General features: G+C 38.9%; 1 protein-coding gene across 6 annotated transcripts in view; it reads right to left on the bottom strand.

Annotated features, from left to right (window-relative positions):
- The window catches only part of ATP8A1 (ATPase phospholipid transporting 8A1), a 241890-nt gene that overhangs the window by 69740 nt on the left and 153371 nt on the right, over positions 1-18779 (bottom strand). For all 6 annotated transcript variants that reach the window (XM_073342153.2, XM_073342148.2, XM_073342147.2 and 3 more), the window contains 3 exons: positions 12809-12981; positions 5828-6011; positions 5616-5726 (listed from right to left, as the gene is read on the bottom strand). In XM_073342153.2, coding sequence (XP_073198254.1) covers positions 5616-5726; positions 5828-6011; positions 12809-12981 — 468 coding nt within the window. The remainder of the gene's footprint in view (positions 1-5615; positions 5727-5827; positions 6012-12808; positions 12982-18779) is intronic.

Here is an 18779-nt window from a genome sequence, read left to right as displayed (position 1 = left end):
ACTTCGGCTGTCCTGAGGAGACTGCCCAACACACAGGACGCAGAGGAAGTGCTGGGACTGCCGCTCACAGTGTATCCCTGGGAGATGGAGGACAACCCTTGAATGCAGGTACACCCAAGGGAGAAGTATAGGAAGCAGCGCAGGGCAACCAGACTCCAGTGGTGCCACTGGAGACACGGTCAGTGTGTTGTGGGCAGAATGCTCACTGACCCAGTGGCAGACCTGGTGAGTCCTCCTTCGGAGGGGATCTAGTAGTTAAAAGTGAAAAAGCCTCCAGCCTGCCACACCTATTAGCACAATATTGAAACTGTTAAAGAGCCATTTAACAGGCATTTGCCAAACCCCAGGTACATACTGTCAGTTTCTGAATTTACTGACAAAAACAGTTGTGCATTACTGTAATATTTACTCAGAACATGTCAGTCTACATGGCCTTAGTTTAATATTTGCTTTAAAAATATTTCATTAGTTGGTGAAGATTATAAAATCACATCTCTAAAAAATCCTTACATAGATTTTTAGATGCACAATCATCTTTAGCTTTAAATGCTTGGATCTTCAGACATATCGTTTTTTAAATAAATCCTTCAAAAGACCACCCTTATCTAAAATACACATTTTAATTACTGTAGTAAGAAAAACTTGCTCCCAAAGTCTTCCTGTCCTTTCTGTCCATCCCTTTCTCCCTTCACCCCCTCTCCCTCCACCCCCACATTGAAGAGAGCCCTTAAATGGACAACACCCCTTTCCTTCCAGATAGCTGGACAAAGAGCTTCCCTTTCGTTACTTCTGACTATCCGATGAACTAGTTTTAAAAGAACCCTCCAGCAAAATCAGTGCCTTAGTAAGATAAAAAATTCTTTGTTATGACTAAAATCTTTGGAAACATATTTTTTAAAGTTGGTGAAATTTCATAAACATGTCTATTGTTATCGAGATCACACAAAGTAAATTAGTGTTCCCTTTTTCTAAAAGCAATGAACATTGTTATGAACACACTAAACCTCTGTGACTGATTAATTTAAAATAATGTCTTTGTTTCAGTGAGTTAAATATTTAGTAATCTGGAATGATTACTTTATGAAGGCTTAAGAGTAGATTTAAAATATAAAATCAGCTTAGAAATACTGATTAAGAAAATGTAAAACAGAGAAGACCTGCATCATGTATTCCATAATATTTAATGTTGTGTTCAGCAAGACAGCTGACTCACCCTTACTACAAAGTTTTTGCAAACAAATGTCTGGCAAACTTCAGGGCACATCAAAAAAATTTTTTATACCCAAATTTAGTGCTTTTAATTAGGTACCTTCTGCATGTCCACTCTGCATGTTGGAGAGTGTACGGGGGGGAGGGGGGGGGGAGGTTGTCTCTGAGGGGAACTGTGACTCTCCATCATCGTGAGGCGGGCCGGGCGTCTCGTTATCCTTTGCTGTCTCATCCCTCCCTACCCCACACCGGGCTGCGAGCTCGGGCTGCCGTCGGGCATAGGGGCACCAGTTTAATAATACTGCGTAGGGCCCCATAAATCCTAAAGACGGCCCGGATTGTCTAGATGTGTGAAGCAAGGGACTCAGGAGTCAAAGGTAAGCTCCAGGTTATGGGCCTGAGTGAAAGGAAGGATGGTATGTTAACTGATTAAGAAAAGGTGGTAGTGGAGAGGGATTTGGAATGAAAATAATGAGTTCAGTTATAATGATGTTCAGTATAAATTGATGGGCATAGGTGCAGGAGAAAATGTCAGAGAGCTAAGACAGCGGACTGGATGGAAGACAAGTCAGGAGTGGAGAGGTAGATTTGTGAATTATTGGTAGTTTGTGAAAGATCGCAGTTAAAAGGTGTGTGAATAGTTGCAGTGCAGAAAAAGAACAAGTTGGGTTCTATTGCAACTTATAATGTATGTAATATAATTGAAGCTCTTATAGAAAATTGTATCAACTGCAACCCATAGGTGTAAACTGGGAAATTAAGATCGGGCTTCCACATGAAATTTAATTTCCTATCTTTCTTCAATTTAAGCCAGAACCTTAGAATCTTTAACCTATTTTTTGTTTTGAATTTCTTTTGTCTCAATTTAAAAGAAAAAGCTTCCATATACATCTTTTATAAAGTCATTATTTTAAAGCTGTTAATAAACATCAAAACAGGTGCTCCACATTATTAGCCAACATGCAATATCTTAAAAAACTGGGGCAAAATCCTGGCCGCAGTAAAGTCAAAGGGAGTTTTGACATTGACTTAAATGGGAACAGGATTTACCCCATGTTTTGAAATCTAGAAACATAAAATTGTGGTACGGCTTAGAAAAAAATCTGAGCTGAGTTCTCAATCAGGTGATAGGCCCCAATTCTGCATTAAGAACTGCTAACATGGACCCACAATGCTTATAAGAAGTCTGGGACTCTGCACTGGTCTAGGGATCCATGCTAGTGGACTGAATATAGACTCAAAGCCTTAAACTCTTACTCAGCAAGCTGCGTAAATATATGCCTAACTTCAATCACATTAGTAGAACCACTAAAGTTAATGGGGGTACTCATGCTTAAGGGTAGGCACATGCTGAAGTACCTGCAGAATCAGGGCCCTAAACTGGAGTAAGTTATTACAGACCACTTATGGATTCCTATAAATAGGGTTTAAGTGCTAATAAACCCTAACTGATGGATGGGGGTGTTGCTTTAAACTCTGAGTCAGTAAGGCATTTAAGCATATGCTAAACTTTAAGCACATGAGTAATACTATTCATGCTCAGCACATACTTAAGTAGTTTGCTAAATCAAGGCCATTGTGAGACGTTATTTTATATCACCGCACAGATGCCTACTATGAAACTTCATATTTAGATTAAGTTAAAATTACTATTCTATAACAATCTGTATTACTGAATAGTAACAAATACAAAGGCAGATTTTACTAGGTTATCTGTAAAACCCACAGCAACCAATAAAAACTCATTTTAAAGCAACTTTCAGATCTGCCTGTCATAGTATTATTTTTTAAGTTCCAAGAGGTATGGCAGCAAATGCTTCACATTTTCCTGATGTAGTATTTCTCCATATTAAACAGCAGCTTACAAGAGGTCATTGAGCTATTTGCTCCCATGCCTGATCAGTACAAAAAACCGAAAAGAGAGATTCAAGCCTGGCAGTTGTCCTTGCTAGACACATTCAGTGATGTATTTTTCTGTCTATTAATTCACAGGATTGACATTAGTCATTAACATCCGCAAAAGATGTTTTACCTGGCAAAAGTTGGGAATATAGGAATTAATCTAAAGATCTTGTCTCACATACAGTTTCATTATGTATTTTTAAAAATTACATGTTGTTATAACTAAAAAGAAATATATAGTGTATTTCAGTTAGTTCTAAATATTAAACAAAATATATATATTTTGTTTAACATTAACAGGTATTAACAATGCATTTTCAAATTAAGACTTGAGAACTGCACATTTCTAGTACAAATCAGTAACTAATTTTCTCTGGAGTAAATAATAAGATACATAGCTAGAGCCCTGCGTGGAAACAAAATTTGTATCCACCCATTTGATCCGCAAACACGGTCCGTGGATATCAAATGGATATCCACAGATTTGCAGGGCTCTAGATAGAAAACTTGGATCTGCATCCACCCACAAACATGGTCTGCAGATATCCCTATCTGCTGATATAAAGCGGATATCAGCAGATTTGCAGGGCTCTATACATAGAATTAATGTACCAATTAGGTTAAAATTTTCAAATTTTGATGCTTAAAAGTTAGACACCTAAATGTATGTTCTGATTTTGATGATGAGCAACCGCTAGTCCCAAAGAATCTCGAGTGCTTCACTTTGCAACTGTAACATTTTAAACATATTTTATGAATGGAAAATTGTAGATAAGACTGTATTTAATTTTTTCATTATAATTTTTCTTTTGGACCTTTTTTCAAACTCCTGAATTTTTCACTCTGTTCTTTTTGTTATATTTTCTTCTAAATAGAATACACATCCAATTAAGTTTAAGGAAATTTTATAAAGTAAAATTATAAAGTTAAAACTCCCCAACAGCTGCGCTATTTGTGACAAGCCAGAACAAAAAGATAAAGTTTTTGCTTTTTTTAAAAAAAAAGCAGAAATTAAGGCAAATATTCAAACACAGAGGGTCAAATGTTAGGCATCTAATTTAAGTGGTCTGATTTTTGCAAGTGATGACCATCTGCAGTTCTTACTAAATAAGGATTTTTATTTAAAAATGTAATCCCACTTAACATTTTATTAAAATAGTATACATTTGTATCTTATGTATGTTAAAAAAAAAACAAACAAGCCCCCAAAACCCCAAACAAACTGGCTGTGCTTTGGAATGGACAAACTTGTTTTTCCTAATTTTGACCCACACAAACATTGTGAATTCAGGTTTCAGAGTAGCAGCCATGTTAGTCTGTATCCTCAAAAAGAAAAGGAGGATTTATGGCACCTTAGAGACTAACAAATTTATTCAGAAGTTTGAATTAAATGTAAACATCACTGGGTTTCTCTTTCATTTAAGAGAAAAATGTGATGAAAGGTGCAGAAAGAGAAATAATGAAAAACAAAGGAAGGTTGTGGAAAAAGGAGGAGAGGGAGAGATAGAAATTCTAATAAAAATTCTCTCTATAATAATTCATACAAGAATTATGTTAAAACAATGCTTGGATTGCAAAGCTAAGCACTGTAAAGTCACGAAATGCCAAAATTAAAGTTGCACATGAAAGTGCAAATATCCCTAACAATATGTGTATATAGTATCAGAGCTCAGTGGGAAACATTTTTCCAATCCTGCAAAATTTGTTGAGACTTTTGAAATTCTCCCGTTCTCCATCGGGATGAAACCGAGAGCTTTTGGAATTTTTCCATGAAAAACAAGAGAGAGAGAGAGAGAGAGAGAGGATATGTCTACAATTCAAGCTGGGAGTGTAATTTCCAGCTCGAGGAGACATATCCACGCTAGATCTGAGTGAACTAGCATGCTAAAAATAGAAATGCTGCATGCACAAGTAGTGGTGGTGGGAAGGGCTAGCCACCCCAAGTACATCTGTAGTATCTTGGATGGGTATGTACTTGACGTGGCAAATTTCTCTGCGACTACAGCTACACTCTATTTTTAGTGCACTAGCTTGATCACAGCAAGTGTGGATATATCTCAAGTTGGAACTTACACCTCCAGTTCAAAGTGTAAACATAACCCCACAGAGAGACAGACCCCAGAAAAGTCAACAGCTTGGTAGATAGGTAGTCTCTTGGGGTACAGGACACTAGACCTCAGATACTCACTATGCCTGATTTGGAGCAGAAAGGGAAATAATGATTTGTTATACAGAGATCATTTTAATAGGAACAATGCAATATTAATACCCAAAAGTAAATGAAAAAGATCTGCACTGAGAATATATTTTTTCATAACAAAATCAAATGAAATCCAATTTAAAACAAAGTAATCCATTCATTATTAATTATCTTTACTTTGAGTGATAATTTTGAAATTATTTTTAAACTCCCTTAGAAAATCATGCAATATCTTTGAACACTTAAGAAATACTTTAAAAATAAAGCATTTGAAAGGCTAATATTTGATAAACTGTACCATTACCTCAATAATATAAAGGACTATATTCTTGTAGAAACAGTACAAGATGCATTTAGCTATTCTGCTGTAGTTCCAAGCACCATGAACCAACAACAAGTTCGTCAGATATCTGAACTGCAAAGAATGAAAAATATCTTTAAAAACATGTACATTGATCAGTGTTACATGATATAAAAGTATTCTGTTTTAATATGTTTTACAGCATAATGATTTACCTGTGCTATGGAGTAATCTGAAGAATTAGCTGCCTGTAGCCCTTCATTTCCACTAATACCAACGCCAACATGTGCTGTCTGTATCATACTAACATCATTTGCTCCATCACCAATTGCCAGTGTTACTACTTTAACCTGTTTTTTTACCATTTCTACCACTTCAGATTTCTGAAGAGGAGACACCCTTTGAAAAAAAAAAAAAAGAAAAAAGAAAAATCCTGTCATGGAAATTCTGAATGCACATTATGTTAAAATATTTTTTGTTCTGCTTTAGGGCAATAAAGTAGGTTAAATACAGTATCTGTCATTGAAATTCTATTTTTACCTCCCTCAAAGACACATTCACAGGATTTTTCAGCAAGGTTAGAGTAGGATTGGATTTCCCATACATATGCTAAACATCACTAAAATACCTGTTATGAAATGCAGAAATCTGCATTAATATAGCATTAAGGCTGTATAGTTAAAATATTAAAAATTCAGAAAACGTAAAAGGGAAAGTCCCCACAGCAGTGTTAACTTAGATCCACTGTATATTTTATATCTGTTTTAGATATGTTTTACATGTTATTTACATATTTTAATGTGCTTATTTTACAAACAAATAGTAATATAATAAAATTACATATTAAAATAGAAAAACAGGAATAGATAAATACTAAAAGTGGGCAACATTGTTGAGCTAACAGATGTTGGAATCTTAATTTTACAAAAAAGTCAAGGAATGAACATTTTAACTATGCAACTATACTGTTTTACTCTTTATTGCACTGCTGTTGCAGTTGCTGGCCTCCTCCCGCTGAACAATTTTTGTACTGAGCCAGGAGTCCTACTGTTTTCTGCTGAGCTTTATAATGGGGGCCTGCCAGGGGAGCATGAAGTTTACCTGCTCTTCTGGCTGACATATTCACTATGAGGAAAGATGTCTTCTGACATAAGTGAGGCAAGGAACCGGTGTCCATTGGCTCAAACAGAAGGCCCATGAAAGCAGCGAACACAATACTAAGGTGAAGAATCCTTCATTGGGGAAAGACAAATACCACCTTTTAAAAATCTAGAAAATCTTCCCTAAGAGGAGAGTGAATTGCTGAGATGGCCACAAAATGGACTCTCAGAAAATTCAGAAAAAGACATGACAATCTGAGATATATCAGGTACTCCAAAATGTCCTGAATCCTAGTTTCTGAGGAAGGTACACCACGGAGAGTAGACCACATTGAAAATTGCTTCCACTTAGCTAAATAAGCAGATGTAATGGGTTGTTTTCTGCTGTTAAGAACATCCTCTGAACTGCCAGTGAGAAGTCTTTCTCTGCCTGATCTAGCCACTCAACAACTATGCTGTATGGTACCAACTGTTCAAGACTGGATGCAATAACTGCCCATGTTATTGGGATAGTAGGTTTGGAAGAGGAGGCCGAGGCCCTGGAGCCTAAATCAAGAGGCTGTGAAGATCTGAGAACCAGCATTGTCTCAACCATGCTGGAGCTATAAGAATTATCTTGGCATAGTCTTGCTTCTAGAATATCCAAGTCTCAGAGTGTTTAGGACCCATTTGTCCATTGTTATGGATTCCCAAAAAGTGAGAAAATGGGATAATCCACCCCCCAAAATGGTCGGGGGGACAAGGTGGTAGGAAGATCACCAATGACTTTACTGCTGTCATTGAAAGAGAATGCATATGGGCTGCTTTCCATGTCTGACTTCGCGATTTTGTGTTTCTTTTTTGAGAATATGGTTGCCTTGATTGGTAGAAAGGCTGCCTATAATACTATAGGCAGTATTGAAGTTGTCGAGATATGCATTGGAATCTTCTGGGGGCTGGAGTATAGACCCTTATGAGCATTCTTAGAGTCTTTAAAAGAATGTAAGGTCTCATCACTTTTATCCAAAAACAAGTAACAACCATCAGAAGGAAAGTCGTTAATAGTTTGTTGAATGTCTGTAGCTATGCCTGAGTTCTGTATCCAGGAAGCTCGCCTCATTGTTATTGCAGAGGCCATCAAGCATTAGGTACATCACAACATTCCTTCTGCCCTTAGAATCTATAAATCTATGAATTCAACAGATTGGACTTGTGTCTTAGCCAACCCAGGAAAGCCTTAAATTCCTCTCTTGCCTTCTCTCCAGTAGCTTTTCAGTTAATTGCATCCCAGTTTACAAAGTCCTATTTAACTATCAGTGCTTGCTGATTTGCTACATGCATCTGGAGAGAGAATGTGGAATAATTATTTTCTCCCAAACAAGATAAGCCTCTGGGTGTCTTTTTCTTTATTTAAATCTCCCTTGGAACAATGTCTCCTTAGTGGCTGTCAATACTAAGCAGCTTGGGGCAGGATGGGAATTAAAACCCTAAAAGCCTTGCATAGGGACAAAATAGCATTTATCCACGTGCTTAGCTGTAGAGGCTAGAAAGGCTGGCATATGCCATAAGGTCTTTGCCAGTTCTAGAAGAGCTACACGAATAGGGAGGGGCAAACACCTGGAAAATGTCTAAAAGTGTGTGTTTTGTTGTTCAAGCTTAGCTTGTATACCCAAAGATGCAGCCATTCTTCTCAAAAGCTACTGATGAGACTTAAAATCAACTGTCTGGGACCATTAAGTCATGGGTAAGGAGGAACACGGGTTCAGATGAATCGTCTTGCAATAAAATTGGTTCCGAAGGCAATGGTTCCTCCTGCAGCATGGGCTGCTCTGGGGGAACAGTATCTTTCCATATTTCCAACAGGTGGCTCTGGAAGGTTTGTCACCATGCGCTCAGATGACCTTCCCCTAGTGTGGGGTGATGATCATGACCTTGGGGAATAGGAGACACACCAGACACACAATGGCCATTGAAGGAAAGTGTAAGGCATGGGGAGTCAGTAAGAGCTGGGCCACAGTGATCTGTCCCTGCTGTACGATCAGCCCCACTCTAGGGACCAATGCTCCCCTTCTGGAGGCAATCTGGAAAATTTGCTAGACCATCTGTGTCAAGAGAGGGACAGCAAACAACCAGTAGAATGAACCAGACTGTGAGTGATCAGTAAGCATTGGGGAGTGCAACACCTATTGGGGCTACTAGGCGACCTGGTAGATCTTTTGCCAATTGTAAAGAGGTTAACATCAGCACCAAGGCATGTATGGTAGTTGGTATCATAAAGGTTTCACGAGACATTGATGGCACAGCCTCCTGAGATGGTTCTGGGAAAGAACTTGTAGTGAGTATGGTGGTAGAGACTGGAGTTGCTACCCAAACCAATTATTGTTCTGGTACCAGCATTCAGTGCCGATGTAGTGCCCAAGATTGAATGGCATCTGAAAACTGTACTGGTGCCAACACAGTGTGCAACAATACCAAAGATGGTACTGGAGAAGGAGCTGAGCCCTTATTATACTTCTTAGATGATACTGGCGTCAGTACCACTAACAATCTCTGCATCAGAGCGGAGGAGACTGAAGATTCCCATACTGAAGGAGGTGCCAATAAAGCAATTGACTCATGAACCACAGGAGAGTCTGAGACAAAGAGGCACAGCAATTCCTTTCCTGATCCATAAGTTCGTGGAGTTGTCAGTACCAGAAATGTTGCTGCTGTAACGGTGTCCACTGGTACTAGACTAAATGGTCATCCTGCAGACTGTACCAGAGTCAAGGGTATTGTACTGACATCCTCCTACTGCAGTACTGGGGAGACAGATGGTCCAGCTCTATCCGGAGTACCTGCTGAATCCTGATGGTGTCCTGAGTCCTTTTTCAAAGAAGAAGTTTTCTTCGACTTTAAGTCACCTTGGTCTGTCTTATGAGTTATTTTCTGGGTAGGCCCTGTAGAACACTGACCTCTCTTTCTCCAAGGAGAAGAGGCCAAGTCCAGGGGTCTGTCTGAGACAACCACAGCTACATTTGGAGTCTGTGCACAGGAAGCAGGGTGATCACTAGTCAGGCCCAGAGCCAAGCAAGTCTCATCACCTGCTTCATGAGGTGGTGGTTGAGGTGTAAGTCTCCTGAAATCTGCATTCTTTTTCTGAACAAGTGGCAGATATTGGACCTCTCCTTAATGTACCCTTCACCGAGGTATAAAGGCAGCAAGGCATGCAGGTCTCTATTTGGAAAAGACACTTCGTACAACAGGTAGTGCTCAAAGCCTCTTGAGTGCTGCATACCAATGATGTTTAGCACTGAAAACTAACTACAGTATTAAAACACTTTAAAATATAAATGAAAACTTAACAGGTGCTAACTCTTTACAGATAAGGAGAAAATTAAACTAGCTATCTACACAGAAGAAAAACTGTCAGGTAAATCACATGGGGATCTCTGACTCAGGCCATGGGCAGTGAGAAGAAACTAAGGGGAGCTGGGGCAGCCACCACCCTCATATAGCTTTGGGAGAGGCCACAAGGAAATACAGGGTGCATGGACTGCTGCAAAAGGTACTGCTTCAGAAAACTCTCTGGCTCCAGTGTGGTGAGCATATGCACATCTGAGTGGAATAGATGTGTGAACCTTTTCTTAGAGTGCCTCTGTGTATTCCTACTCATGGGAGGTTGGTGAGAAGTACGGCCCAGGTGGAACATGGGCTGAGTTGTCAACTGAATAAAGACTGTAGCACAATTTCAGAAATCTAGCACTGAAGTGAAATGCTAAGTTTAAACACTGCATCTCCTTATATAATACCAGGCACCAAAAGTTCAGTACCATGATGGGGTTCCTGCAACCCTAAAGGACACAGTTTACTGAAGTTTCTGGAAGCTCAAGGCCCAGGGATTCATGAGGATGGGAATGCTGAGAGGCCCTCAAAAAAGAATTATTCTTATTTATACCGGAAAAATGATATCTTTGTGGCAGTTAATGAGATTCTGGGAAGGACAGATCCCCTCTCTTTCAACAGAAATTTAGTAAAATTGGTGAATTAGGGCAGTGGAGGCACATTATTTATATTAGTTAATTTACAAGAGTAAAAGGTGGTGTTAATGATGGTTTAAAAAAAATGAACCAGCTACTAAAAGTGAAATAAAGTTTTTATGAATGCATGCATTAGCCAAGTTCTTTGCCAACACAAACTGCTGGTATTAATAAAATGTTCCCTCTGCTCAACTGGAAGCATGCCTCACAGCCAAGTCTGGAGAGTCTGCTTGTCCTGCCATGGAAAAGATTGATACAGAAGGCTAAAACAGGCTCCTTTTTACAGGAGCATGACAGATGATTCATAGTCTAGTTTCACAGAGGAAAAAAATTCCCTGCTGCCTCAGCATAGATGCTTCCTTCTTGTATTATTCCTTTTTTCCCTCTCTTTCAAGCCCTCTCAGAAAAATATGAAGAAACTGCATAAAATTATCTACATAAAAAGAACCAAACTTTTTAATGTAAATCAGAACGTAATTAAAAATAACTGAAAAAATAATTATCCCCTGCACATTGCTCACACTTTATTTTCAGGGATTTTAGACATATTTTACATTTTGCTCTTGATCCCAATTGATACCTCTAGCCCTCCAGTCCCAGTAATCTAAATTCTTATTTGGTGGATACCACCAAATAATCTGTTCTGTTACTCTGGTGATTCACATAATGTCTAGCATTCCTAACAAAATGCCCTCATGAATCACAGGATGAGTATTTTATACTTTACCCCTCATCTCCTGGAGTTCCTGCTCTTAGGTGTAATACTCCTAATAAAGTTGCAGATGCTACTCAAACACGTATGTTCATATTACTTCCAATCTTTGTATTCCCAGATTTAAAGCCATTTAAGGCCAAAATATTATGGAAATACTTTTTCTGATTAAAAAAAGATTCAGGAATGAAAATATACAAACTTCCATTTTATTCCTGGTGGAATCTCAGGATTATTTACAGTAATAACTCTTATCCTTTTTCATCTACATGACGTTAAATACTTAATCAGAAAGCAAGAAGATCAATTGATCTTAGATGACTTAAATGTATTCATTAAACTCAAACACTGAAACTGGTAACACTTTGACACTTTTTTATTGTTATAGGGTGTTGGTTGCTGCCAGCAAACATGCCTTTGATCTATGGGCAACTACAGACCTCAGTGGAAGTGATGGGAGCACTAGGCACCTTTCATTAAGACTAAAGAAGAGATCAATTAAATACTTATTTATTGATAGCTGAAATAATGGAATCTACCACCCAAGTCATGGACCAGCAAGTCCAGGCTGGAGGAGAAACTGAACCATAGGGGCCATGGGGTTTCCATGGCACCGATAGCAAACACAGGGACTGGCTGCTTTGCATCTATGTGCATCTGTGCATAAGAATCAGGAAGTAACCTGGAAAGGCAGGAGAAAGCTCAAGAAGAACTGGTCGTATGGGCCTTGGAGGAAGCCAAGAGAGAAAGCTGTTCTTATCTCTAGGTTAATGTTTTGATGCTTCTCTGATCTTGAACGAGTCCCCTTGTTATGGTGGGCTACCAATCTCAATAGACTTATGGCCATGATCAGGAGAATGGGCTCTGATTGTGAAGAAAAGGTCTTAACAAAACATGTATTTCCTTTGCACTTTTTGTTGGGTATTAGTCCAGGCTTATAAAAAGTCTTAGAAGCTGTCTCATGTGCAATTTTTCTATGAAGTGATCTCTACGCAAGACCCAGCAGCTGGAGTTAAAGGTGGATAGATAACCCTGTAGAGATCAGTGCCTGAATCTTGTTGACCCTATCCTATTTTGGGTAAACACTAGCTATCTTTGAGCCAGATCCTGGACTCCTGTTTTGCTTGTTAATTCCTCCGTGTTGTAGTATGGATTACAATACCCTCTTCCACTGCACGATCACATATTATGCAAACAATAAATTATAATATATAATTTATTTCTATAAAATCTTTATTGACTTTGACCTTTTATATTCTCTTTTCTCATATGTTGTTAAACTATCTAGCTAGCTATGTATTCAATAAGACTGGTGCCAGAAACAAGTCTACTCCTGGATAGTATTTTATATTCAGAAAGAAAAAAAGAACACACCTCAAGCCTTACCTGCAACAAATAACAGCTTTACATGACAAAGCCAAATCCAGGAAATACTGTCTTACTCCAAATGTCAAGGCATACTTCAGTGTTTTACCATCAATTATAAGAGCAAAGTCATTTTCCTTCCTCAAAGCATCACCAAGAATACTGCAATGATGACTTAGGGTCTCTCTTGTTCCCTGTTACACAACAAATATACATGTTAATTATTTTTAATTCTATTTGTTGCTCCATTCAAAATAGTTTGTACTTTTTAATGCAGTAGTAAACAGCAATTGATACTGTACTTCTATCACCAAACATATACTCCACTTAATTTGTTATCTGGCTATACTGAAAGAAGGACAGAAGACACTTGATATGGATTTAATCAGGCCACAACTTTATTATTAGATGTCTGGGACTGCCCAGCAGATAAAATAGTATAGTACAGGCAACTCCATGTTTATTCAAATAACTCCACCAGTGCCCGTTCATTTTCCATCCAGGTTCCCAAGCCAACCCATGGTTTGGACCTTACCATCCATCCCCACTCATAGGAGGGTTAAGGTGGGCTATAAAAATGAGGGTTGGCTCCCTGAGGTACCAATCACAGGAGCCCCGAACCCACTCCATTCTGTTCCTTTAACCAGCACCCCCTTTTTAAGTCCTTTACCAGGCCATTTATCTGGTCACTGGATGCCTTCCCTATGGAGTACCTGCACTGGATATCCACCCCACACTTACAAAATAAGTTGAGACATATAGCCCCTACCACCTTTTCTCCTCACCATAATGGGTCCTCTCTGACACTTGCTGTGGGGAAGGTGAAAAAACCTCACTCCACCAAAGCCAATATGGTGGTGAAGGAGAAATTACTTCCCACCCTCCCTAAAAAGGAGTGACTAGTGCAATGCCCACAGCAGGTCCTAACCCAACCTGATATTCGCACCTCTTCGGGAGGGAGGGTGGGTGCTGCCTTGCATGCTGCCTGGAGAAAGGGCTTCCAACACCCAGGGCTTGCACCTTTAAAGCCTTACATTTCCCAGGGGTGAGTCAGTGCCACAAAGCTGACCACCACCCACCTTTTTGTATCAATTTCTGACCTCCTTCCCTCCCACTGCTGCTTTCCTTCGGCAAACTCGGACAATGTTTCCCCCGCTTCAGGTGCGGTGCAGTCATTAGATTAGGGATCTACATTTATTTTTGCAGTTTTTGGAAAAACTTGTGATTATTACATCAAAAATATCTGGGGAAAATATGCCAGTGCCTTCAACTATTTTAGATATCATTTGTTTAGGAACAAATATATAAATTACTGGGCTAGCCAACAGTGATGACTCTAAAGCTGCAAAACAGTTTTTAATATAACCTCCTTTTTACATGGTCATAACTTGCCAAAATATTCAACTTCTGGGATAAATATTTCTTTATCTCATTCTCGGTTCTTGCCTGTATATATAATATTAAAGGAAAATCTAAGCAAAATATGGTTGTAGTTTAAATTTCTGGATAGTGAAAAAAACATATACTTTTCCCCCACTGTAGAAAAATTTGAACCATAGATTATTTAAACAGTCCACAGCAAAAATAATTTAAATTTGAAATAGACATATAATTCTTAGTAAGGAAAACATGTGTTGATACATTTAGGGTGTGGAAAAAATAAAAGTTACAAATAATCACTTCTGGGTGTGCTTAGATATGAGCAGGTCTTCATGAAGCTCCAGCCCCTTTGTGACATTAATGCATTTTTCTTTGCCCAGCTTGGCAGGACCAATGGCTGCTTTCAAGCTGTATATTGAAATATTCTTCAAATTCAAAGCTTTAATTAAATCAAAAATAAACAAACAAACCCTCTCTATCTCTATGTTGCAAAGATGCAGCCATCCAAACATAAAACATTGAACTACTGCCCCATTAATCTAGATTTACATATAACTGACGCCAACTAAAACGCAGACGCAAAGATTAACCTCACCCCCAACGAGTTTCTTCTTAAGAAGGTCTAAGGCTCTAGTGAGGCAACACAGCTAGAGTAGGTCTTCAAGAAGTTGCCCTTCCCTCAGCCTGCTCTTCAAATAATGATAAATAAGGCTGTTTCTACTCTGGGTTTAGGAGCATATTGACTATCTTTGACTGCTGAGGTATTTGAAGACTGCAGGAGTCAAGACTAAATCAACTTGCTAGAGCCAAGGGCTATCAGGCTGCCCTTCAAATCCTTTCTCCCATAGATCAGAGGGGATCTTCTCAACATTTGCACTGATATCTTAGTCTCATTGTATTTCCTGGATAGGGAGGATCTCAGCCAACTTGTGTTATATCAGGAGGTTATCGAGCTGTGTGAATGATGCATCTGGAATGAAGTGATCTTTATTTATACCTGATGGTGCATGTTTAAAAAAAGATACCACTGCCAACAATCTCAGCTGGAATGTTGGAGTTGGAGTGGTTCACATAAGTGGTCACTCAAACCCTCTGTGGTTTGTCTAATAGGTGTAAGGGGTGTGCTTATGCTGAAGACCCAGGTCAATTCACTTGTATATTAGCATAGATAAAGTAACTGTTAAGTGTATAAGAGCGTTTGGTGTTTAAACTTCATGAAAATGAATGGAATATTACATGCATTGTTTTTACGTATGTGTATCCTGTTATAATGGAGTAGCAAACATTTATGTTATGCATACCCCTGTAACTAAATAACCCATCAAACAGTGAAGAAACATGGAATGCAAATGAAGAACTTAGAAAAGTGCTAATTTCAAAGCAAGTGGTCATTGTGTGGTCAAAATCTCTAAATAGATTCCTCAGTCTCTGTCATCAAAGGAAAGGTCCACATGGGTAGTGACCCTGTCAGCTTGTTTTCTGTGAGAAGAAGCTGTAAGTATGGATTCAGGGAAAGATCCTTCATCTCTGGATTGTTTGGATTCTAACAGGTTGGAACTACTGAATGAGAAGAGACAGATCTCCAGAGTTATTCTGGGTAGCCCTGAGAAACTTTTGGGAAACTGGCAGTTTTTTACATCACGGCCACCATTTGGAATTATCGACTGTGGGTCACCTGGACATATATTTTACCTGCTTCAATCTCTCAATAACTCTTACTCCTTTTCTTAGGTAAACCTTTAGTTAGTTTACTATAGAATTGGCTACGAGAGAGATCTTTTGTGTAAGATCTAGAGTAGCAATTGATCTGGGGTAAGTGATTGGTCTCTTGGGACTGGGAGCAATCTGATGTGATGTGATTTTTGGCTTAAGTGACCTATTATCACAAAGTCCAGTTTGAATATTAAGATAGACTGGAGACTATCTGTGACTTCATAGTAAGACTGGTATAGTGATCCAGGAGTTCACACTTGTTATTGCCTTGGTGAAATCTAATTATAGAACAAATCATCAATTTGGGTGTCTGCCCTGTTTTCTAATAGTCTGCCCTGAGGTGGGCACACATGGTCATGAGCCACGCCAGACAGCCAGACGGGGCATCAACATGGGCTTGTTTGCTATAAATCAGAAGAGTGTCTGATGTTGTGAGGAACAGCAGGCAAGAGTTAACTCACTCATTGTGTGTATCTAATGTCTTTCTACTACATTGGGAGAAAGGGCTTATTTAAGTCTCTCTTTAATTTCTTCTCAATGCATCAGGCTCTTTATTCTCTTCATACATCAGCAGGGTTGTTAGGCTTAGGGCAGAAGGCCCTGTCCTTGTCCCAGGACATCAAAGCAGTCATGTTGTAGTTCAGAAAGTCTTAATTATGCTACCAAATACAATTTTTTTAGAAACCTTTCAGGAGAGGTAAATCTACATACCAGGAATGATAAGAGAGCTGTTAGCTACTACTTATACCTAAGCTGTTTAGAAAAAAATCAAATGGACTATTTAGGGTCTTTGGAGATTAAATGGATAATATTATGCATCAGTTCACGTTATGAAGTATCTGATGTTCCCATGCCTGACCCTCATCACCTCAGTTTTTATTATATGTATCTATGATAAGACAGCATCTGAAATCTTTAGGGCTGCTATGAAGAGTTTGGTTCACAGCCTCACAAATCCCTATTCTCTGAACACAGCATCAACAGGAGATGTTTGTTTTGGGAGGACAGTACTTCTATCACTGTTTTAAATAGCAGGACTTCCCAGTCCACTTCTTCAGGTAGATTACTGTTACCGCATCTCCTACAGTGGGGCTCTATGAAAGCAATATGAAGGAGAAATGGAGATTAAATATTTACAGTAACTCTTGTTCTTTGTGTGACCTTCAGAAAGCTACAATTACCCTCTCTTTCTCCTGCTTTATGCTTGAAAGCCCAGCTGCAAAGAAGCCTTTTGGAGGTCGACAGGAACAGAGAAACTTATTTATACCCTTGCTGTATAGAAAGTTTGGCTTGAGGAAAATATACACTCCATGAGGGCTGCTCCACAGGAATAAAGTTTCTGTATTTTTTTCTCTTGGGAAGATTGTCTTCACAATAACCCCACGCTATTTAGCCTGGGGCATGTTAAGTTCAATGGTCATGGGATCACTTCAATGATTAGTATAAATATGACAATCTAACATACAAATACTGAGCAGAAGTAATTCTTAAAAACACTTTTAAATGGGCTTAATGGGACTAGCATTCTAGGGTCTGTCCCAACCCTTTTTTCCAGAATACATATTTTTTGCCCAAACATTGCCTCTGCTGCTTTACAAAGTTTTCCTGATTCTCTTCCTCAGATGGAAGATGACAGGGGTTCTTTATGATTGGAATTTTTCCTTTTAATTTCCCAGTCTCTCTTTCTCTGTTGAAATTGCAATAGAAGGCAGACCTCTCTTTTTGTCTCCAATTACACCCTCCAGACAGTAACATTGTGCCATGGCTATACATATTCTTAGAATGTTTAGTATGAGGTAGATTCTGCTCTATTAACAATACACTAAATTACAGTTACATAAAATTGAAACTCTAAGCAAATAATTTATAAAATAAAGACTTACAATTACAGTAACATATTTTAATTCACTGAACAGTTGTTTTTCAAACCATGTGCTCTTGATTAACAAACACTGCAAGATACTATGTATTATGGCTATTTCTAACTTCTGCACACATGATTTCTTTAACTTCAGACTCTGATATTGATTACAAAGTTTATTTTTCACCTCAATTTCCATTTTTGTTCTTGATACAAGAAGCACAAATCTGATTCTCTAAATTATCTTTAAAAACTCTCATTGCAAACTTAGTGAAACTGTCAACTACTTTTAAGCATTCTAAAAGAGTTTTTAAAAATACCTTCCCTATGTGGAGATTTTCCAGTTTTTTGCAGGGGCTTTTAAACTGTTGTACTCCAAAAAGTGATTTTGTACAAATAATATCACAGAGTTCCATATTTATTTCTCAAGTACTTCCAAATCAAATAGGGAAGTATCCAATACAAAAGAAGATTTTCAAATCTCAGGTTAACTATGCAGAAGATGGCAGTTAGAAGAATCAACCTGTGTTTTTTCCTGCTGCTGCACCAACACCAGTGATAAATATTGTACAACTGAAGCCTAGCTGATCATTTTGGTATTGATGTACGAGGCAGAATTGAATACAGCATGCTTTTCCATAGCTATTCAGACTCTGCAGTGATAACAGGAGTGTGACAGGGTGGACTAGACCCAGAGGCCTGTTGCTAGAGGGCTCAGGATCCTGCCACACCCATCCCAGGAAAGGAGCAGTAGAGAGGTCCTCCAAGCGGGCTACAGTGACTGCAGGGGAAGCAGCCAAGGAGAAAGGCTGCAGGAAACAGCCAGTCAGCACCCAGCAGGCCCATATAAAAGGAGCTGCAGGGTCAGAGTGAGTTCAGTCTGCAGCAGAGAAGGACATACCAACTGAGGGTACCATGACAGGCCCTGTTGGACTGTTTTAGAAGACTAAGCCCAGGGAGGGCTGCAGGATATTGGGGACATTTTGGATTGTGTGCCCCAGAAGGGGTTTGTTTGTTTTGCACATGGACAGAGCATGC

This window comes from Lepidochelys kempii, chromosome 4, assembly GCF_965140285.1.
Source record: "Lepidochelys kempii isolate rLepKem1 chromosome 4, rLepKem1.hap1, whole genome shotgun sequence".
Classification (NCBI taxonomy): Eukaryota; Metazoa; Chordata; order Testudines; family Cheloniidae; genus Lepidochelys; species Lepidochelys kempii.
This window is presented reverse-complemented; position numbering and strand designations above follow the sequence as displayed.